The sequence below is a fragment of the Zalophus californianus genome, chromosome 9 (genome assembly GCF_009762305.2).
Source record: "Zalophus californianus isolate mZalCal1 chromosome 9, mZalCal1.pri.v2, whole genome shotgun sequence".
NCBI classification, from domain to species: Eukaryota; Metazoa; Chordata; class Mammalia; order Carnivora; family Otariidae; genus Zalophus; species Zalophus californianus.
The window spans coordinates 133,127,148-133,151,131 of record NC_045603.1 but is presented as its reverse complement, the minus strand read 5'-3'; the positions used below and the strand labels follow the sequence as shown (position 1 = coordinate 133,151,131).

General features: G+C 41.3%; 1 protein-coding gene across 3 annotated transcripts in view; it reads left to right on the top strand.

Moving 5' to 3' along the window:
• Nucleotides 1-23,984, top strand: part of TAF3 (TATA-box binding protein associated factor 3) — a 177,042-nt gene that overhangs the window by 108,221 nt on the left and 44,837 nt on the right. For 2 of the 3 annotated variants that reach the window (XR_003519799.2, XM_027592979.2), the window contains exon 3: nucleotides 21,877-23,705. Coding sequence is in view for 2 of the 3 variants with exons in the window: in XM_027592979.2 (XP_027448780.1) it covers nucleotides 21,877-23,705 (1,829 nt within the window). In the remaining variant the exon portion in view is untranslated. The remainder of the gene's footprint in view (nucleotides 1-21,876; nucleotides 23,706-23,984) is intronic. The other variant, XM_027592980.2, reaches the window with a different exon arrangement.

Below are 23,984 nucleotides of genomic sequence, written 5' to 3'. Positions count from 1 at the left end.
CAAATCAGATTGGAAGAAGGGTTTCATGAAGGAAGTTATTATTTGAGACAGTTCTTGTAAAATAGATGAGATTTTGATAAGCAGGTATGGGGAGAAAAGCTTTCAGACGGAAACAATATAACCAGAAGCACAGAACTGGAAAGCTCATGACTTGTTGATGTAAGTAGTTCCGTGCTGCGGGGATGAAGGAAAGTTAGGGGGGAAAAGAGTGAAAGTCAAGGTCAAACCATATTATAGAGAGCCACAAAAATCTAGCTGAAGGTTAAAAGGGTCATCTTCAGTTTAGTAGACAAAATGGGAATCACTGCAAGGTTTCCATCTGGAGAGCTATCTTTCAGGACAGTTAATCCAGCAGATTTATCATGTTTTGCCTGCTAGATAGAGCTCACTGACAGATTGAAAGTCTTTCTATGTCTTTCTATGTCCAGTACTTTCCTTTCTTCTTGGCATTGACTCAGTATGCAATAAATATTTGTTGAACTAAAGTTTAAATGAATGTAACGAAAGAGAACTTCAAGGAAGCGTGGCCAGCAGTCCTTATTATATTAGAAGTCGGGCAGGATGAGGGTTGTTTGTAAAGAGAAATGAGAAGGTTCCAAGGGACCGTGGGAAAGCATGTCCGGTGAATGGTTTGTCAGTCAGATAGGTAACAGCTTAAGAGTGGACGAGTGGTGAAGGAGAGGGTCAAGTAAAAATGTCTTCTTTGGAGCAGTTTGACAAAGGACCAAGAACCCTCCTTTTCTGATCTGACTGTCCCCTTGCCTCGCTGTATTCTGAATTTTTGTATGTATCTTTCCTGCTAGACTGAATTTCTTGGGGCTAGGAAATAACTTTTCCTGCTGACTGTTTACATCAGATCTGGAAAGCAGTAAGTTCTCAAGGAATCACAAATAGGTCAAAGAAAGCATTAACTTGAGTTGGGTAGCAGTGTTGAGTAAAGATAGAAAGGTTGTAAGAGCTGAGTTTTTAGTCTTGGCTGTCATTATAGAGAAGCATTGAACCTATTTGTAAGCAATGAAGGAGAAAGAAAGAAGTATATGTGGGATCTGGGATAAGGTTCCTACTTTCTTAAATAAGATTTTACTTTCGAATCTTGTTTTTAATGACCCATCTCAGTTACTTCTTGTCATTTCCCCCCAAAAGCATCAAATTGACTGCAGCTCAAGGAGTCAGGAATATTTGTTCTGAGGTCAGTTTCTTCATAAATGGGGTTGGATCCTGTGACTCCACTTCAGTTATATTTCAGAAGGTGACAGGTTCACATTTTTACTAAGTTCTGTAATGTTCTATTAGTTATATTCTTATAACTCATAATTCTGATTTGGAAGAGTCTGTCGGTGAGAGTCCAGGGAAAAGGAGAGTCATTGTGGCAGCCATCCATGGTGATACATAAATTGCCTTTTATAGCTCTCAGTAGGGCTTTCCATATAGAATGAGTATACTGTATAAATACTACTTATCTGAAAAGATACTTAAGGTTAAGTATTTTATCAAATATATTTCTAGCCTATCTGTTTTAATTAAATTCCATTGGCATTTTTATAGGACTTGTCTCTGGTAGTTCGGGGTTTTTTTTCCAGCTGAAAATTATAATACTTTTTTCTTCCAGCCGGAAACATTCTAAAAATGTATCTTCATATTTATATGATACTGCCCCATGGAAGTAATAATAGTACTATAAAACATTCTTGTTGATGGGCCTTTAAAACCATATGTTTGGCCTTTCTTAAACGAAGTTCTAGAGAAAACTTTAGAGGATCTATTCAAGTCCTAAGTCATTGCCAACTGAGAGGATCCTGGGGTAGGTCCATTTCAGGCTTTCCAGAGATTAACATAGATTCCCAAGAGGAGCTGGGAGTGCATATGCCCTGCCCCATCTCAGGTGGGTGGCCTTACTCTGCTCCCATGGAATGTGGGTATAGAATTCTAGATCTTCTGACATTTTTAGTAAAGGCAGGAAATTTAGATTTGGGAGGAAGAGGGATGTTTCTGGATTCTTAAATCTTGGTAGCCAATTAAAAATGTTTAAAAACATCATGCACCGCCCCCCCCCCAGGAAAAAAAAAAAAAGCTGCTTTCAGGCCTTTGGGGTAACTGTTGGGATCTTCTGGTCTCAACAGGAATTTGACCACCAGTCACGATCTCCACTGCCTGGGTTCAAGCCCTGTCCAGACTTCTCTCTTGAGCTACTGCAGTCAGCCCACAGCTGCTCTCTGTGACTGTGTTTGCGCCCCCAAAGTCAGTTCTCAACACAGCAGCTATTGCGATCCTGCAAAAATCAAGTGGAAGTCAGTCCTGTCATTCCTTTCCGTTCCACGAGACTCCTGAGAGCTGCGTGCAGCCTGTCGGCACTGCTCTTGTGGTCACCTCGGGATCAAGGACGCAGGCTCATGTCAGCCTCGCCCTCTTGGATTCTTCTGGATCCTGGTCCTACAAATGCAGGTCCCTTGGTGGCTATGTGAGGCCTTCAAAGAGATGAGAGAGGAAGAAGAGTGTGGGAAGGAGGGAGAGGGAGAGAGCTGGCTCGCAGAGTTTTCTGGCTGGTCTCTGCCTGGGCTTCATCTGGGGCAGCCTGGTCAGCCAGTGCTGATGGCACCGCTCCTCTCAGTGGTCCGGTGGTGACGGAAGTCTTCCTTCCATAACCTAGTGACTTTCTGTAGGGGAGAGAAGCTGGAAGAAGATGTGGATATAAGAAACAGCAAAATAAAATGCTGACGTCTAGACAGAAGCACACATAAAAGGTATGATAATGAAGGTAAAGAAAAGGTGGTGAGAATTCAAATGTCCTCCCTCCAAAAAAGGAGAGCAAGAACGTCTGAGAGGGGAGAGGCTTGAAAAGCATACCAGAATGGCAAGCATTCAGCGCGAGGATTACATTGTCACCTACAGAAGTGCCACTTAATGTCCCTTCTAAAGTGCTCAAATTAACCATAGTGAAGCTATCACTTACTCAGCAAATAAGATCTCACTGACTTCTTGACGTGGATTGAATGCCTAGAAATACTTCAGGCATTTCACAGAAAAGACATTTCTCTTGCGTGTGGGTTTGCCATGTAAAACAGACCGTGTGAAAAGGAGAAACAGCAAATCCAGGGTAGAAGACAGTCAAGCCAGTTGATGGGCTAGTTGTCTTTCTTTTTTTTCTCTCTCTGTCTCTTTCTCTCTGGCTGAATTTTTTACTCTACCATTTAGCCAAAGTAGTATTGAGAATATTAATTCCATATGGTAATGATTTTTTAAATATTTGTAATCAAAATCCGTCATAAAATGATAGGAGGAGAAAGAAATCTTTTTACAACAGTGCACTTTAGTTAGTTCACTGTGTTGGTCTTAGACTGAAGGATCCATTACAGAAGAAGTCTGTCTGCATAGGATCTCTAGATTCCCATTCTGCCCTGCCATCTAAGTATAAAGCACACACACACAAGTGCACAACACATGAACATGGGTAAAAACATGCCGTCACCCCTTCCCCATTTATAGTAGCACACCCCATCCTGCTCTGTCCCTTAATCCTGCTCTTTTTATTTTTTCATAGCATATATGTTTGGGATTTTTGTTTTCTTTTATCCCTGTCAAGTTAGGAACTCTGTGTTTCCATCACTATAGTATCCCTAGTGCCAAGAGGAGTGCCAGCCAGCCAGTAGACATCCACATCATCGTTGAGTGAATGATTGGTGTAATATAACAACTGTATTGAGATATAATTCACATACCATACAGTTCACCCATATGAAGTGTACACAGTTCACTGGTTTTTAGTATATTCATAGAGTCGTGCAACCATCACCACAGTCAATTTTAGAACATTTTCATCCTCCCCCGCAAATAAACCCCATACCCATTACCAGTCATTTCCCATCTCCCCCAACTCCTGCCATTCCCAGGCAGCTGCTAATCTACTTTCTGTCCCTATAGATTTGCCTGTTCTAGACATTACATATAAATGGAATCATGTAATATGTGATCTTTTGTGACTGGCTTCTTTCACTAAGCATAGTATTTTCAAGGTTCATCCATGTTGTAGGATGTATCCGAACTTCATCCCTTTCTGTTGCCAAATAATATTCTATTGTATGAACACACCACATTTTGTTTATCCAGGAATGAATGAGTTTTTAATAGCAAATGTACTACTCCTAAATTGATATCTCCTACCCACAGAGCATATTTCTGACCAGTGCACCCCCACCCCATCCCCAGGCTGCCTTCTAGTGAAATCTCAGCAGAGACCGTGTAAGTTTCATATTAATCTAGAATAAACATGATTAGATGTTGCACATTCTGGAAAAGTGTGATTCATTTTAATTCAACAAAGATTTGTTAAACCTAGTGCCTATCATGTCTCGGGCACTGTAATATATACTAGGCCTTCAGGGTGAGTAAGTCAGGTTTTCTGACTCACAGGCTAAGAAGAGAAACAATGATAGAAACAAATGTCTCTTACTCACAGAGGAGGGAATTATTACCGGGAAAAGAAAAGGAAGGAAGCTGATCATCAGGTGCCCTTCATTTGGTAGATACTATGTTAGGGTTTTCACATCAACCCTACAAAGTATATGTAGAGAAAAACATGCAACTCAGAGAGGTTAAGTGCTTTGCCTAAAGTCTCAGAGCTGATACTTGTCAGAATCACACTTCTCACCTGGGGTCAATATGATTCTAGGACTCTTGTTCATGTTTGTGCTCTATGGAAAGAAGATGAAAGCGATCATTCTCCAAGGAGAGGGTTGAGTCGGGGTTTTTCTGAATTCTTAAGATGTGTGTTAAGTGTCTTTTTTAAAAAGTCTTCTATAATAAGGAGGGCATTGAAATTTTCTTCTATACTAGAAATGTAGGAAGAATTGTATGGTCAGATGCAGAGTAGTGAAACCATTGAAGATTTTTTCAGCTGAAGAGTAGGCATGGTTAACATCCTTGATTTCAAAAGATAATTCTGATAACAAAGTAGTTGTTGGATTGGAGGTAGCAAGAAATCAGAAACCAAAAGACCAGCTAGTATTTTGTTTTAGTAATCCAGGCAAGAGATGGTAAAGATCTGAACTGTTGGACTAATTATAACAACTACCTTTTATTGGCCAGTTTGAATGTAATAGATGCCACGCCAAGTGCTTTGGTGACATTAACTAGCTATATTCTTACACAAACCCTGTGACATAGATATTAATCCAGATCATCCCATTTTACAGACAAAGTGTAGAGACCTCCCCAGGTTTACACAGGTAGCAAGCAATGAAGACAGGATGTGAAGTCAAGCCATCCAACTCCCAAGCCCACATACTTAACCACTGCCTTATGTTGTGTTCTAGCAACCAGGCAGAGGAATGGAGCAAAGTTAGCTGATTTGACAAATGGATACATGCGTACGGGATTTAAAATCTACTCTTGTGAACACACTGCTATCTAGGGAACTACAGATTACAGTTCTAGAGTACCAGGTTTCTGTGTAACTCTGACCCAAACATCCCCTTGTTAGTACACCGTCCACTGTAGACCATTAATAACTGTTTGTTCCTTTTTGGTATCTTCTCCTTCTTTATAAACCGCACTTTTTCCACAGCTATTTCTGATACTGCTTCTCTGGTTTTCTTTTAATTGCACATAGTCAACCACATATTCAGTCTTTTTCTTTCTGCTTCTCAATCACCTCTTGATCCATACCTTAAAAACTTCTAGTCTCCAACCCAACTTGACCTGATGGAATTCTAGACCCACAAATTCAGCAGGATGGCCACTAGCCACAGGGCTCCATAGACCACTGGAAATGTGGCTTACCTGACTGAAGACTGATGTTTTAATTTTATGTAGTTTCTATTGTATATTTAGTATTATTTAGTTTTACTTAAATTTAAAAGCTGATGATTTATTCACTATTAAAAAATTTCTAGGTATGTCTGGAACAACTCGGGTATGTGCGTCTACTTGTCAACTCTAAATGTTATATTATCTACATACAGATCAAGTATTTCCAATGAAAATTTAGCATCTGAATCGATAGGTACTGTAAGTATAAAATACACCTCATATTGAAAGCTTAGTATGAAAAGAAGCTAAACTAGCTCATTAATAATTATTTTCATATTGATTACATGTCAGAATAATATTTTTGATATATTGAGTTAAAATAAAATTGGTTTTATCTGTTCTTTTCGATATTTTAATGTGGCTACTGACCAGTTTTTAATTCTGTTATGTGGCTTGCATTATATTTCTATCGGACAGTGCTGTTCTTACTATTTATTTCTGAGATGCCTTAGCGCTCTGTTTACTTTTTATTATTGCAAACTACCTCATTTTAAATGATATTTGTTTCTCAGTTGGCAAATTTCATGTGGATGAGCATTTTGAGGCTCTTTTACTTGAGTTCTTTTTTTTTTTTTAAGATTTTCTTTATTTATTTGTCAGAGAGAGAGAGAGCACAGGAGGCGGGGTGAGGGGGTGGGGGGCAGCGGGAGAGGGAGAAGCAGGCTCCCCTCTGAGCAGGGAGCCTGATGCCGGACTCTATCCCAGGACCCTGGGATCATGACCTGAGCCAAAGGCAGATGCTTAACCGACTGAGCCACCCAGGCGCCCCTTACTTATTTGAGTTCTTAGCACGTGGTACCGAGCACATAGTAGGTGTATGACAAATGCTTACTGAATGGAAGCCTCTCTTTTGCAGACTTTGTCCACATGGCTTCCAGGTCACATACCATTCTTCACTTTTACTGCCAATCCCATTCTAGCTGCCAGGGGTGTCTGAGAGCCACCAAACTTGGACACTGCCAGAGACAAAGTTAATATGGCCTTGAAGAGTACTTTTCAGTTTTCTTTGAATTGAAGGCTTACAGATGGTTGGTGCCCAGTAAACATTAAATGCATGTGTGCCTCTTAGCTTTTGTTCTTCTGTGCCAACTGAAGTTCTAGGAGGAACTAGAGGCAAGCAAGAATTAGTTATGGGGTTTTCAGCTTTCTATTAGCATGCATTCCACAGCAATTACTAATGAATTTAGAATCACTGTCCTATCATATTCGTCTGTTAGCAGAGTTAGCCAACAAGTGATGTATCTGACTTGTTTTATTTGGAGGATAAGTAATTAAAAAACTTTACCCCTTTGTAGACCATGTTTGAGTCAGGTTCTTTGAAAATGGGATGGGTTTTCTTGTTCTGTCTGCAATTGATATTAAGAGAAGGATGCAAAACCATAAGTCTATTCATGAAATATACCTTTAAAATTATTTGCTCATTTTTAAAACGTGTGTGTGTGTGTGCGTGTGTGCATTTGAGAGAGAGGGAGAGAGAGAGAGAAAGTAACTTATTTAGGCACGATTGTCAATTTGCTTTTATTTTTTATCTACTTATTGCTTTGGATAAACATACTGGACTACTGCCAAAAATTCAGGTGGCTGAATACTAATTTTGCTGAAATTAGATGGAACAACCATCCCCTGCCAATTTTCTGTCTAAATTATGCAAAAATTTGACTCTTGCAAGACATAAATCTGGTCAAAAATAGAGTCCTAATTTTCTGGTTAGTCAGTAAGACCTTCACCAGACTAATTATTCTTGTTTCAGCTTTTATTTTTTATGTAGGAAAATAAATCAAAGAAAAATAAAACGCAGTAAAAGTTACTAGTCGTTTTTCTCACATGACTCAAATGTAGATTTGCAGTGTTAAAGAACATAACATTCATAACTTGTCTGATACAAATCAGGAGTGAGCCTCGAAAAACAATTAGTGCATCTTTCAAACGTACGATGGTTATTGAATAATTACTCAAATAATGGTCAGTAATGGAATACAAAGGGTTATCTATTAGCTAATCCTCAAGTAATGGAATTGGTGTATCTCTGATTTTTCCCGTAGCCTTCCAGGGTTTAGAAGAATGAGACAATAGTGATTATATGGGAACTAGAGGGAGCCACTAGAGGCCAGCAAGGAAAAGGAGGCCTTATCTTAAGCAATTAATCAAGAAACTCATATTGTGGGACAATTATTCCGAGCTAATTCTAAAATAGCTTTAGAGCCCCAGGTCTTGAGATCTTGTTTCTAGAATTTTGTCAAGGTCATTTAGAGCACCAGTACAGTCTTTCGTTAGAGTAAAAGTTTGGTTGACTGTATATATTACTCTGTACCTAGGAATATCTGCAACAAGAAGATGTAGCATCAAACAACTTAAATGTGGTTGTAATTTTTTACTTTATTTTCATTTTTGTGGTAGTAAACTGTCAACACAGAGTAAGGTATTATCCCAAAGATAAACAACCTTTCTTAAGTGGATAGGCCTCTGGCATGTCTCTTTGCTTTACCATGTAAAAGTTGGATAACAATGCTGATCGTGCATGCCTAGTGGGGTTTGGTTTGTTCTTTGTTTTTTGTTTTTTGTATGTATGTCATTTCATATGATAATTGATTTCCTATTGGGTGTGGTTGTTTTCAATCGGATCAGTCATTATAAGCTTCATATTACTATTTCTTTTTCTCCCCGCCCCCCCCCCCCCTTAGGGGAATATATTAGTTTCTGGTTCTTTTGTGTGTCTTATCTGATAGTGGATCTTGTTGATCTGCACAGTGAACATTTTGAAACCTTTCCTTAGCTTTCTTTACCTTTTCTTTCTTTCAATCAAGCTTCCCTGCTTGCAGCTGACCAGTGGCTTCCCGTTGTGCTCAGACACTTCAGACCCCTGGGCACGGAAGACAAGACATGCTCTGACTCCCACACAGCAGCCTCCTCCACGGGCTTCCCCTCCAGCCCCAGCGCCTGGCTCCCGTGTGCTGAACACGCGAGTCTGTTCCCACAGCAGGGCCTTGCCTTGCTCTCTTTTCTCCCCAAAAGTGCTTGTGCAAAAGATCATCTCATGGCCACAGTCTTCTCGCAAATCTGGTCTCAACTAAAATGTCCCTTCTTCCGTGACGGTTCTTTCTAAAGTAGCCCTTCCCCCCCAATACATGATCTGTTCCGTTTTATTGTCTTCTTAGCACTTCATCAACTATGAATTGCTTTTGTGTTCATTTGTTGCCTACCCGCCCTATCAGCAGGTGAAGTCCATGAGAAGAGAAACCTTGGCTTTTGTTTCCTTACATCTGTGTTGCCTGTTGTACAGATTGTCACAAGTATTTGTCAGGTGAATGAATGGATGAGACTGCTTTAGTGTGTGATGTACAGTTTGCCCTCTGGCATTTGCTCCACCACCGGACTAAAGCTGTTCACTCGGGTCACCAGTGACCTACTTCATATTCTTTTCACGGCTGCTGGAGTAATGTTTTTCCAAAACAGATCGGGGTGCCGGGGTGGCTCAGTCAGTTGAGCGTCTGACTCTTGATTTCAGCTCAGGTCATGATCTCAGGGTCGTGAGATCAAGCCCCACATTGGGCTCTGCACTCAGTGTGGAGTCAGCCTGGGATTCTCTCTCTCCCTCTCCCACTGCGCCCCCCCCCCAAAATAAGTCAATAAATCTTTTAAAAAATGAATTAAAAAAACAGATCAAACTTATAAAACCAACTCTTCCCATGACCCGTGAAGCCCCATCTACCTCTCCAGTCCATCACATTCCGTCTTACTGTCACATTACACTGACCACACTGGTTTCCTTTCAGTGCCTCAAACATACAACCTTGTTATACATCTGGCTGTTCTCCGTGCTCTTCCCTGTGCCGAGAATATTTTTCCTCTGGCTTGTCTCTAGCTGTTCTAATTATTCACATCTGTATTTAATTGATATTAAGGTAGTTTCTTCATTCTACTGAAGAAGATGGTACTCTCTCTCACTACTGCCTCCGTAGTTGCTGTCTTCTATGACTTTATCCTGTTTATTTATTTCATAGCACTTATCATGGAGAGTAATAACTTTTGAGGGGGCGTGTGGTAAGCTTGGTGCTTTTGTGATCTCTGGCACAATTGAATACTCCTTTCTTGTTGAAACCCTTTCTTGTACTTGCTTATATTTTCTCTTCTGGTTTTCTTCCAACTTACTGGCTGTTCGCACACTGCATATTTCCTCGGGCGACCTTTCTTACACCCCCAGCTTCAGCCATCCCCGTGGGAAATAACCGCATGGTCATTAGGAGCTTTTGCTCAACAAATATTAAGGGCCTCCTCTGGGTTAGCTACTGTTTTAGACACTGGGAATACAATCTAGAAGATACAGCCCCTGCCCTCAGAAGGCTTACATTTTAGTGGGTGAGACAAAAATAGCTGAGCAAATAAATAATATAATGTTAACCGGGAGTGACTGCAATAGATGTAAAGCAGGGCACGAAAGTCCTTGGGAGGCAAGTAGGTCACAGAGGGCGGGTGATCAGAGAAGACCTCTGAGACTGTGACCTAGGGGACCTGGATAAAATGAGAGAAGCAGCCATGAGAAGACCTGGAGGAAGAACATTCTGGGCCATCGGGAGAGTGAGGACTGGGAAGCAACACATCGAATCTGAGGAATGCCAAAGAGGCCAGTGTGGTTAGAGAGGAGGAGTAGCAGGGCAGGGCAGGGCAAGGTCCTGCTAGAACGTTATAAGCCACAGTAAAGGTTGGGATTTCAATCTCATTATGACTCGAAGCCATTGGGGATGCCTTTGAGCAGGGAGATGATGCAGTTCTGCCTTTGGAGCCTCACCCATTCTGTGGCCTTAATGGTGAATAGGCACAGTCATGTTAGCTTTTGGTAGTCAGAACTATTTATTTGCAAAGTCATACATGTGCTGTAGGGAGACATCCATCCCTGAAGCATTGTGACTTCCTGACATACTTTCATCAAAGAAAGTTGACATGAAGTTCCAAGTAGTTTGTTGTTAAATAGAGTACCTTCAATTAATCTGTAGTTGAGGTATATGGTAACTTTCTGTTACTCACAAGTTGATTAACCTCTTGGCTCCCCTCCCCTACCTTTCATCCCTGCCAGGAAAGAGTTGATTGTAATTTCATAGCATTTTTCTAGTAATTTGTATACCATTGTGATGTGCTTGTTTTTGTAGCCTATAATAATGGATGGCTTCTTGGGGTATTTTTTGCTAGTTTTGAATCACCAAATTTGAGAGACCAGCAGCGGATTTTATAGGCTGTCTACTAAATATTAGGATCTTTGGGGTGGATGAAATGAGACAATAAAATCCAGAAGCTTAAATACTATTTTCTTTCCCCATCAGATTTATCATTTGCTACTGAACTGATGTTTCTCTTACCACTTCACAGTGGAGTTATCCTGAATTTGGTCGTCTTTCTAATCTTGCTTTTTAACAGCCATTGTGTAATTATCCTCGGCCTTCCTTTTCTCAGGCTTTTGTGGAAATCTCTGGGATCATACCTGTGTAGTTGGGGGAAGAGGGATGAGAGTGAGTGCAGGAGTGGCTCCTCCCTGCAGCTGGCTCCTGGTCGGGGCCGGGTGAGTGGAGAGGGTCACAGCAAAGGGTCTGCCATCACTGACAATCCACGGCCACTGGGACAGTTTTCAGCAGGATTTCACACTGAGTTTTTACCGACTGTGCATGATAATCCTGTGAAGCAAGTAGGGTCAACAGTATTTTTGTGTGTGTGTACAGTGGAAGAGTCTTGTGCTCAGCAACACAAAGAACAAAAAGGGCTGGTTCTGTAAACCACAGTTGACTTCTAGTTCATTGTCGTTTCCACTATAACGAAACACTGCCTTAATAATAAAGTTTGGACTCGAAATAAAGAGCGTGCATCTAAACGCAGAGGTCATGTGCCAGATCAATCTAGTAAAAAGGATTGTATATAAGATCTAACTGATGAAGGGATGTCTTATGTAAGTGAGTATAGGAAGGGAAAGAAAATGATGAACATGGGGCAACAACCAAATCATCACCACTTATCTGAGCCATTCTCACTGAGTCACAGTTTGTAAACCCTCCCTTCTCGGGCCCTTGGGTTTTAGGTTGTCCAGTTTACTATTGCTTTAATAGTTTAAAACAGTTTCTCTGGCTTCTAGAGAAGGAATATAGTAAGCATTTAATTATAATTTGGAACAACTGTCGTATTTCATTGATCCTAAGACACATTAATGATAAGAAGCACCATTCTGTTATGTGCCCCCAAGGAAAAAAGAAAAAACCACAACTGCTAATTAGACTAAGAAACAATTCTTTATCATAGAAAATGTTACTTTTTAACTGCATAGAACAAATATTTCTTCTTCAAATTTTTTTTTAAAGATTTTATTTATTTATTTGACAGAGAGAGAGACAGCGAGAGCAGGAACACAAGCAGGGGGAGCAGGAGAGGGAGAAGCAGGCTTCCCGCTGAGCAGGGAGCCCAATGTGGGACTCGATCCCAGTACCCCGGGATCATGACCTGAGCCGAAGGCAGACGCTTAGCGACTGAGCCACCCAGGCGCCCTCTTCTTCAAATTTTTAAATGGTTTGTTGTCTGAAACATCTAGGAGTTACAGTATCCAGTCATTTTACCAAGAATGACAGATTTACCCACAGGCAGGCAGTGACCTATGTCACTATTATTACTTGTCCAACAGAGACAAGATGCTTTGATTATAAAACATATCCCAACTTCAGAGTTGCACACTTTTTTTTACATGTTAAGAACTTAGAATCAACATAATCTGGTATACAGCTTTATTATTTTTCTAATAGTAGTACTGCTGAAAAAAAATATTGTCAGTGTGGGATGATTGTTTAGCAGCTACACAGGCAAATGTGGTTCCTGTCTTGGTGGAGCTTAGTTGAGGAAACAGATAAAAACTGCTAAGAATCAGTTACAAGTTGTGACTCTTTATTGTGGAAGTAGGGAATGACCAAAGAATATTCCTTTGAGAAGGCAGTACATAAGCTTAAGGTTTAAAGGGTGAGAGAGAGAGAGACAAGCATGGAAATGACGAAGGGGAGAGTGTTCTTAGTAGAGAGGAGCAGAGTATGTGGCTGTAAAGATGCCGAGAAGGGAAAGAGCTTGGTAGGTTCCAGAAATTCAAAGAAGGGTCATGTGGTGTGAGCAGAAAAGTTTGCTCATAGCTAATACTTCTTGACAGCTTTAAACTGAAGTATGTCCCAGTTTGGGTTTGGAAAAATGCCTTGCCAGATATGGTCACAATGTTACGGTTCTTAAGGCATATTTAATCTTTTCATTAAATGGCTTCTGAGGACTGGAATTACTTTCAAATAAAATCTTTTGTTTTAAGTCCATAGTCCATAAAAGTATTTGATGCTGATGAATTTGTAGCCATATAATTATATGTAGTTGATCCTCATTACGCATGGATTCTGTATTTGCAATTTTACCTGCTCACTAAAATGTATACATAGCCCCAAATTCAGCGTGCGTGATGCTTTCCCAGGCACTCACAGACATGCCAAGTGTGGTGAAGAATTTGAATTCCCAACGTGTATGTTTCTAGCTGAGTCCAAACAAGGGGACACTCGGCCTAATTGCTTTAATTCTCATACTGTAAACAAGTGTCATTTCCGTGGTTGATTTGTACCATGTTTTTCATATTTTTTCGCTTTTGGGTTTTTTGTTTTTTGTTTTGGTGATTATGCTGTTTAAAACAACCCCCAGGCACGACGCTGAAGTGCTGGGTAGTGTTCCCAAGTGTCAGAAGGCTAGGATATGCCTTATGGAAAAAATACATGTGTTAGATCAGCTTCATTCAGGTGTGAATTACAGTGCTGCTGGCTGTAAAAAATGAGTTCAGTGTTAATGAATCAACAATGTATATTAAATGACCTAAAACAAGGCTATGTATTGATCTGCTGACAAAAATACAGTGACAAGAGCCTCACAGGAACCTAACCTTATATTTCCCCTGGGAGCAGCGGTTCAGTTTCTGCTAATTTAGTGCTCACAGCACCTTTGGAGAAAGAACCACTGCAGATGACATGAGTCCATTGTACCTGTGTATGTGAATACATGATTAACATGTTGCTGTGTAGCGAGCCACCCCAAAATTGAGCGGCTTAAAATAATAGCAGCTATTCATAAGCTCACAAGTCTGTGGGTTGGTATTTGGGGTTGGCTCAGCTGTGCAGTTCTTTTGCTGGATGTGGCTGACCTTGGTTGTACATTTGCAATCAGCTGGTCATTGATGGCCTCACTCATGTGTCTGATGATTTGGCTCGGGCTCTAAGGCGTGCACTTCTCATCCAGCAAGCTAACCTTGGCTCATTCATGTGGGGGTGGTTGCAAGTTTCCCATGAGCAGCAAGAGGGCAAGCCCCAGTATACGAGTGGTTTTCAAACCTCTACTTATGTCTCATTTGCCAACTCTGACCCACTGGCCAAGGCAAGTAGGCTCCCCCTCTTGATGAGGAGTCCATTGAAAAGGCATTGATGTAGAGAGGGGAAGAATTTATCTTCTGTTTTTATGCTGTAACTCATTTATTAAGCACTTTGCTGGATTCTTTACATACTTTGTCTTATTGTTACTCAGAAGCCAAAGAGGTAGTACTTTCTGTTAACCCTAATTGGCATGAAAGGAAATTGAAGTTCAGAAAGATGAAGTAACTACATAGCCAGTCATTGGCAAAGGCAGGTCGCACATGTCTGAATGATTGCCAAGTTTTTACTCTTTCTCTACTGTTGGCCTTCTGATAGACAAATGGCTAATTTGCCTAATTTGTTGGGTCCTGGGGGAAGAAAAAAAAAAAAACAGCAGTAAGATTAGTTTCATCAATATAGGAAAGAAAAACCTGCCATTGTTTGTCTTGGAAAAGGAACCGTCGCTATTATAGTATAGTGTGCGCGGTCTTACTGTGAGTTTGAGGGAATCAGGGCAGCAACGATTTGCAAATGTGTGGTGCTTGGTTTGCACGAAGGGCCTACATCCTTGGTATGGAATCTTAGTTGTAATAGAATTTATTCTGAAATACTTAAAGGAAGTTGATTAAAATATTAGAGATACTGACGTTGTCTGACGAGATCTTGTATTTATTTCTTTAAAAAAAAAATCCACAATATTACCATAGCTAGGCCCTATTATGCTATTGTAATCAGAGGTGAACCAAGAAGGGTGATTAACGATAGCAATTTATTGTACCTGAGGAGGAGAGAAAATAGGAGATGTTGTCGTTATCATAAATCATATCATAAATAACCAAAAAGAAGCACTCAGAATGCTTGTGTGGCGTCAGCGGCCAGCCTCTTCAGGCCCGTTAGCCCAGGAGGTAGCCGTAGAGACCCCAAAGTCATATTGTTATCTTCGTCTTGCTGCAGTTATGTGATACAACAGCATTAACATATAGATTAGGCCATTTATAATACGCGGTGTCATTTCAGGTTGGCTTGCTTATATAGCATTTTAGCTTTTTATTATGCAGAATGCTAGGGAAATAGTGCTTTTCTACAGGTCAGTGTGTGTGTAAGTATTTATAACACATCATCTTCACTCTGCTATTAATTTATTGTGTTATTGATTGGTTGTACTATATGAATTGTCACTGCCTAATTGTCTTGCCTTTGCTAGTAATTTCATTTTTTTAAGTAAATAGGTTTATTTAAAAAATACCTACCCACTTACACACACTGAGTTGTATGTTAAGAGTCTAATTTCTGTTACATTATAGACAGCACAATTTGAAAAATAGTTTATGAGGGGATGTAGATGGGATTTAAAATATTTTTTTAGCCTCATTTGGAACTAAAAATAAAATGTTGCTGTGGATTGTTTTTGTAGTGCTACTCTTCCTGTCTTTCCCAGGTGTCCAGTGTCCGCTCACCATTTTCCAGCTGCCCCAGGCCCCTGCTCACCCAGCATCTTACCTGACCAAGCCTCCCCCGCCACCCAGCCCCGGCAGTACCCTGTGCTCTAAACTCTCTTTGTCCCCAGTGTGCCACCAGGTTACTTCAGTTATGTTCCATTCTCTCAGTCTCCTTACCTCAAAAAGTAGGGGAGAGTCATCATCCATTAGCTTTACAGCCTCAAACATATTTTGGCAGCCTCATTTATCCAAGACGTAAACGAAGTGGACAGAATGCCAAGCACTGTTGTGTGTAGTACGTGAAATATTTAGGGGCAGAAATAGCTCTGTCCTGCCCTTTAGATCATCCCACATGTATGGTCGACTATGTGTGGAGATGGCCCCAATTAAAAAGATCCTCAGCTCTTACAAGTAGAAGTCATATGTCAATACTGAGGTTTTGCAGATGAGAAAACTTCGATGTGGGAAGCGTCATCGGGCGGTGCGAGGTGGACTCATGGCACTGGTAACGGATGCCACACGTAGTTTCAGTCTGGACCCCCCTCCGTCCTCATCTCCCTGGATGGGGCTGTATGTGGACTTACACTGATCCCTGCCACAGCACTTGAGCTGATGGCCACAGAATGTGGTTGATTCTTAAGGATGGGAAATCATGCCCTATTTGACTTCATACAGGATCGAACAGAGTGCTTGCCACAGGGATATTCAGAAGACACCCAGTTGACGAGGTGAATGAATAATAGCAAGAGTGAGTCCCTTCAGGGAACTGGCGACAATAGTATCCAGGTAGACAGAAAGATGTTCTTTGAAAAAATATGCATTTTAAGCGAACCTTTTCATATTTGTTAATAAAAGAGGAATCTATTGTAAAAACAGGATGCATAAACTAAAAAGAAAATAGGTAAGTTTGTGTCATAATTGCTAGAAATTTCTGCATGTGTATTTCTAAAAATCACAAGATTTTTTAGTTTTAGAAATCACAAGAAATCTAGTTTTAAATACATTTAATTTTTGGTGAAATACATACAGATAGCATTTTATTGTCCCTATATTTAAAGTTTAGAAATGCAAGTATAGTTTCTGTCTATTTTGAGATCATGCCACTAAATTTTAAAGTTGCATGCATCTGTGTAGTTAATGAGATAAAAAGCTTTCAATGCCATATGAAAACAATTTCCTTTTTTCCCCCCTAATGTCCATGAGCATTTTAGATTATAGTGTTTCTTTAAAGGCATTTATTGTTCTACTTAAAAAGATATTTTGTTCTGAGTCAATATTTATAGTAGCTTAGGATTAACCTATTAAAAACCCTGCGGTGTGTTCAGGCCTTATTGCCTTGTTTTGTCTTTTGTTCGAGAAGTTTGGTAAAGAAGCATGTTTTTCTCATTACTCCTCTGGGAAAGGTAGCGAGTGTGGATTATTTATTTGTCATTAATGAAGAAAAATTGGAGTGGAGTTTGTAGTGACTCCCCTACCTGCGTCAACATCTGTGAAAGTTTTAAAAAGATGGACGTTACCACGGACCCATCTTATTTCTAGTCTGTAAGTAGAAGGGAACTTGACCATTGTTCTGCAGTCAGTCACACACTGAAGGAAATTGTTAATTTGGTGAAACTGGGTGAAGGGTATTCCTGAGTTCTTTGTAATGTTCTTAGAACTTTTCTGTAAGTTTGAAATTATTTCAAATTAAAAAGTTAAAAAATCATTTTACAATCAAATGTTGACCTGGAATCATGGATTGTTTAAATGAGAAGACACCTGAGAGATCATCTCTATCTCCTTCTTTTTCCATACCTTATGGTAAGATACGGAATTTGCTACCAGTTAAGTGTCTCTTTTAAATTGTATTTCTGACCATGGTGATAAATTTGCACTGAGTCATTCACATTATTTCCCGTCATTTCCTTTTTTTGACACATGAGAAAGCATACCACATATGCAAAACTCTGGCAGAATGAAGTTACTTTTTAATATGGTGGGTTTTCCTTAGATTGAATTATAGCACTTACGTGATTTATAATTACAGATTGAATAGATTATAGATTGAATTATAGCATATATATGTGTGTGTATATATATGTCCATATATATATATGTCTATATATATATATATATATATATACACACACACACACACACACACACACACTTTAGTGAATTTATGTGAAGAACAAGGTTGTTGATAGCGGGCATGAGCCTTTACCAGAGACTTGACATTTTTTTGAAAATAAAGGTTCCTCTACTGATTTAAGTGTGGTTCTTCGTATGTCTCTTTTCCTATTGTCAATATCTTTTTTTCTCCTAGAAGTGTAGGAGTTATATCATAATTTATGGTATTCTTTGAAGAATGACAGTACTAATGATCAGTTGTAACAGATATCACAGTTTTGGGTAAATTCTCACACAAAGGATAATCAAATCAAAAGTCTTATCACCATTAACGTTGGCCAAATTTTAACACAAGCAGAATAGGAAATACCAGTTTTGTTAATAATTCCGTACCATACCTTTAGGAGCATGAACAGTAACTCTTGCCCAGAAGTAGCTTCGCTTACTAAAGTATCTGTTCTCCTTAAAAATTGTCCCCCGCAGCTCTGGACTGCTTTCCTTGCAGGATAGAGTTATTAGGCCAGATGGGGAGGAGGTGATATCCACTTGACCTAAATGCTAACTTAGGACTTATGCTGTTATGTGGGATTTGAGAGACTTGGGTTTTTTTATTTTTTGTTTTTTGTTTTCTTATCTTCTCAAAAAGGATTGCAGGGTTAACTTTATAATGTATATCTCTGTTATTGACCAGTATTATTATTTACTAGTTTGAAAATTGAACTCTTAATTAGTTGTTCTAGCTCAAAAAAACAAAGAACAGGCCTTTCATCTGGAGGACCTATAACTAACTCTCTTTGGTTACTTGGTCCTGGGAGTTCCCTTTCTAGGGATTGCTTCCATTAGAGTAATCCCTCTGCCCTCCCAGGGCATCCACCTAAAGCCCTCTCTGGGGGACTCACCCTCCCAGAGCTGATCTAGATCCAGATGCACCTCCAGAGTTAGGAGAGCAAGGCATGCTTTAACATATTCTAAAGGCCCTGCTAAGCTGAACCTTCCTCTTTCTGCTTTGGCATCATTGGGATTTATGAACTTCTGTCAGGTAGGAGGAGGTTATTTGGAATTTAGAAATAAAATGGTAATAAGTACTCTAAAATTTTTTATTCATTTGCTTGGAGAATATCCTAAAGCTCTCTTCTTTCCGATTTTTTCATGTTTGCCTATTAGCGGTTAAGCAGATTTGAGGTCTGTCTTGTCATTCTGATGAAGACAGGGTTGGAAGGGGCTGTTCAATTTTTCTGAATAGAGTAGATCTAGGACAGGGATCTGAAAACTTTTCTGTAAAAGGCCAGATAGTAAATATTCTAGACTTACTTGTTGCTTATATAACCAGAGTACGGTAGAGCCGAAAGTGGGAGCGTGGCCATTTCTAGCTGCTACGAAAACGTGTCACGGAAGAGGGAATACATGATTGGAGGCTAAGGAGAGATAGTCGCCCAAGTGTCAGGGGGGTAGAGCCCTCCAGAGGCTCCAGAGGCACAGAAGCATGTCCTAGGGGAACTGCAAAACAGTCCGCATGGCTGGAAAGGCAGCGTGCTCAGGGCGCAGTGAAAAGTGAGGTGATTTACGGATCAGATGATGGAGCGCCATATAGGTGGTGCTGGGGAAATTGGGTTAATTTTACATTTTAGAATACTGGTTTTCAACCTGTTTTAACCTCACAGCAAAAGCTTTTGTGGAAGGCCAGCAGCTAAAATAGATAACCTTAGGGGTAACCATCCCACGTAAGAGAGAGAATAGGGGACCCAGTCTGCACTGTGCGGTGCCTCCAAAGGGGTCCCTCAGGCTCCAGGGAACTCCTTTGGCAAAGTAGTGCCATAGGGACCCATGAAAGGTTCTTGAGACGGGGAGTCACACACTCGGATTTGTGGTTTCAGAAGATCAGTGTAAGGCAATGGGGAAGATGGGAGCTGGAGGCAGAGAGACTAGTTAGAAGGACGGAGGGACAGAGTGGCTGGGTGATGGACACTGGGGAGCGTATGTGCTATGGCGAGTGCTGTGAATTGTGCAAGACTGTTGAATCACAGACCTGTACCTCTGAAACAAACATTATATGTTAAAAAAAATTAATATTATATGTTAAAAAAAAGAAGATAGTAGGAAGGGAAAAATGAAGGCGGGGAATCGGAGGGGGAGACGAACCATGAGAGACGATGGACTCTGAGAAACAAACCGAGGGTTCTAGAGGGGAGGGGGGTGGGGGGATGGGTTAGCCTGGTGATGGGTATTAAAGAGGGCACGTTCTGCGTGGAGCACTGGGTGTTATATGAAAACAATGAATCATGGAACACTACATCAAAAACTAATGATGTAATGTGCAGTGATTAACATAATAAAATAAAAAAAAAGTACGGAGCAGAGGTGCTGAGCATTCGAACAAACAGTAGTAGCAATGGAGAGAGCGTGTTATGGGAAATGCATTAGAAAACTGTGTTCACAATGTGGAAATGGAGAAACAAAGGAGAGAAGGAGTCTGGAATGATGTTTCTCCTTAGGTGCCTGGATGGGTGATAGTGTCGTTCTCAAGTCATGCTTATGAACAGTCCATATGTCTCACATTTGTCTTGTGCTAGTCATCACTAACTTCACCCAACTGCATGTCTAGGACTTGAGCTAATTAATAATCATCTTCCTTCTCTCCTTCTTTATTTCTGTTAATGACTGCATTGCTCACTCACCAGGGCTCAGAGCCTTGAGATGGCGCTTGACTCCTTTCTCCACTCTTAGACCTCATCGTGTATTAGATTCTGTTCATTCTATCTTCAAAATCTCATCTACTTCTATTGCTTCCTTTTGTTACCACTGTTCTAGTTCAGACGCTGTTGTCACTTACCTACATCATTTCAGTAACCCCTAACTTGTCACCTCTCCATTGTTATGTTACCTCCCATCCATTGTGTATGTTCCTGCCAGAAGAATTTGCTAACATATACCCTGTGATTTTTCTTCCTTGTCTAAAAATCTTCACCAGGTCCAAACTACCAATAGAATAAAGAGCATTCAGTCTCTCTGGAATTCAAAGCTTCTAGGGCCTGGATGCAACCTTAGTAAGCTTGCTTTGTACTATTCCCCATCTTACACCCTGCTTGCCAGACGAATTATTCCCTGGCCTCCTGTATTCTACGTCCATCTCTTCACCATCTGTTCCTTCATCCTGTACTTCACCATTCCTAGTCTCCACATATCCAAAGCACTACCTAATTAGTGAAATCTTCCTTAGATCTTTAATATTGCAGTGATCTTTCTGCTTTGAACTGCCCCTAGCTCTTTATCTGTCTTATGGTGCCAATCACTTTCTGTGTGCTGTACACATACACTGTGTCCCCATGCTACACCATAACATGCTTCGTTAATATGTGTAGAAAGAAATAATACGATCTTAAAGCAACTCAGTCAAGTAGGCAGGGCCAGTAACATTAGCTCCTTTTGAAAGGTCAGGAAACAGGCTGCAGGGGTTAAGAGATTGCCCAAGGCCTGTTGCTCCGTAGTGCCAGAATGCTAGTGGAAACACCATCTCTGTAATGCCAAAGCCATATGTTTGTCACCCACCACTCTTGTCTCTCAGAGTGGCTGGCGTCGAGCAAACAGAACAGAAGACGTAAGTAGTATATGAATCGTATCCAGGTTGGAGGCTTGCGTTTTCTAAACTCCAAGCACTAACATTTGTTATAAGAGTCCTAAAAAATGTATGCCTTTTTGTCATTTCTGAGGTAGTCATATAATAACCCACCTCTTGATCTTTAGAGGTATGTGGTGGGGGGTGGTGGTGTGCACACATATGCACAGCTGTGCACAAGAGGAAGAAGGAAGGGAAAGACAGTATTTAGTCAGGTTAGGAAAATAATTAAGGAAGCGGGAGACAAACAGGAAATACTTAGACTCCAGATCCTGAAAGTAGGGCCAGACCACTTGAAAAGAAAATAATCAGTCTGGGTATCTGCTGTCCCTGATTGCCACTCTTCAGAGAACAATGGTGGGCGAGTTTGGAAGATCCTTGAGGATCTACCACTTTACTTACCCTCTAAACACTGTCAATAAATTCCTGTCTTTCCTAGAAATAACGTTTGAAGCATTGCTGTTATTTGTTAGGACTTTCTAAATATTCCACTAAGAGCTCTTTCCTTTTCCTTTCCCAGAAGAAGAAGAAGAGCAGGTGCCCACTGATGGAGGTACGTCCGCAGAAGCCATGCAAGTTCCACTGGAAGAAGATGATGAACTGGAGGAGGAGGAAATTATTAATGATGAGAATTTCTTGGGTAAGAGACCGTTGGATAGTCCCGAAGCTGAAGAAATGCCTGCCATCAAGCGACCGCGGCTGTTAAGCACTAAAGGGGACACCCTGGACGTAGTGGTATTGGAAGCGCGAGAACCCCTCAGCTCAATAAATACCCAAAAGATTCCGCCAATGCTCTCTCCGGTCCACGTACAGGACAGTACAGACCTGGCCCCTCCATCACCCGAGCCACCGATGTTAGCTCCGGTTGCAAAGTCACAAATGCCAATCACAAAACCATTAGAAACAAAGTCATTTACACCGAAAACAAAGACTAAAACTAGTTCTCCGGGGCAGAAGACTAAATCACCTAAAACTACTCAGTCCCCAGCAATGGTCGGAAGTCCTATTCGGTCACCAAAAACTATATCCAAAGAGAAGAAATCTCCTGGACGCTCTAAGAGCCCCAAAAGCCCCAAGAGTCCCAAGGTGATGGCTCATATTCCCCAAGCACCTGTCAGACCGGAAACACCAAACAGGACTCCTTCAGCTATGATAAGTGAAAAACTTAGTAAAGAGACCATTCAGGTAAAACAGATACAGACCCCGCCAGATCCTGGGAAACTCAACAATGAGAATCAGCCAAAGAAGGCTGTCGTGACGGATAAAACGATCGACGACTCTATCAATGCTGTGATTGCACGGGCTTGCGCCGAACGAGAGCCAGACCCTTTTGAGTTTTCTTCTGGATCAGAATCCGAAGGAGACATTTTTACCAGCCCTAAGAGGATTTCAGGTTCAGAATGCACTACTCCAAAAGCTTCCACCTCCTCCAACAATTTCACTAAGTCAGGATCCACTCCTCTGCCTCTTTCAGGCGGAACTTCAAGTTCTGACAATTCGTGGACAATGGATGCATCCATCGATGAGGTTGTGCGGAAAGCAAAAATGGGAGCCCCTCCAACTATGCCTCCCGGGTTTCCCTACATCTCTTCTCCTTCGGTCTCTCCTCCCACCCCCGAACCTCTGCACAAGGTGTACGAGGAGAAAACCAAGCTGCCTTCATCCGTGGAAGTCAAAAAGAAGTTGAAAAAGGAACTGAAGACCAAAATGAAGAAGAAGGAGAAGCAGAGAGATAAGGAGCGGGAAAGAGACAAAAGCAAGGAGAAGAGTAAAGAGAAGGACAAAGGGAAGGAGAAGGAGAAGGAGAAGGAGGGCAGCAAGGAAACCAAGTACCCCTGGAAGGAGTTCCTTAAGGACGAGGAGCCAGATCCCTATAAGTTTAAAATAAAAGAGTTTGAGGATGTCGATCCAAAAGTGAGATTGAAAGATGGACTAGTGAGGAAGGAGAGAGAGAAGCATAAAGATAAGAAGAAAGACAGAGACCGAGGCAGAAGGGAGAAAGATAAGAGAGACCGGGAGAAGGTGAAAGAGAAGGGGCGGGAGGAGAGGCCCAGAGCGGCGTCTGGGCCCCTGGTGCTGCCCCCGAAGGACGCGCCGCTGCCCTTGTTCAGCCCCGTGGCGGCCGCCAGGGTCCCCGCCGTGTTGCCCGCTCTGTCGTCGGTGCTCCCTGAAAAACTGTTCGAAGAAAAAGAGAAGCCCAAGGAGAAAGAAAGGAAGAAGGACAAAAAGGAGAAGAAGAAAAAGAAGGAGAAAGAGAAGGAGAAGGAGAAGAAAGACAAGGAGAGGGAGAGAGAGAAGAGGGAGAGAGAGAAGAGGGAGAGAGAGAAGGACAAGCACAGGCATGAGAAAGTAAGCACCTCGCTGTGTCCGGCGCCGTCCAGACCCAGCCAGGCTGAAAAATGCAGGTAGACAAAGCCCGCGGTCCTGTCTGTGTGCTGGGTGTGCACCGCCCGTAAGTGAAACGGGAGGGTACTCGTCACGTGCTGATGAGGCTTAATTTTAATTCCAAGACCCACAGACTTGTAATCCAGCCCCCTCCACGCTAAAAAACGTTACAAGTTCATAGCCCAAGAGGAATCTAACCGCAGACCGTAAACCCTCTAGGAAGCAGACACACCAACTAGTCTC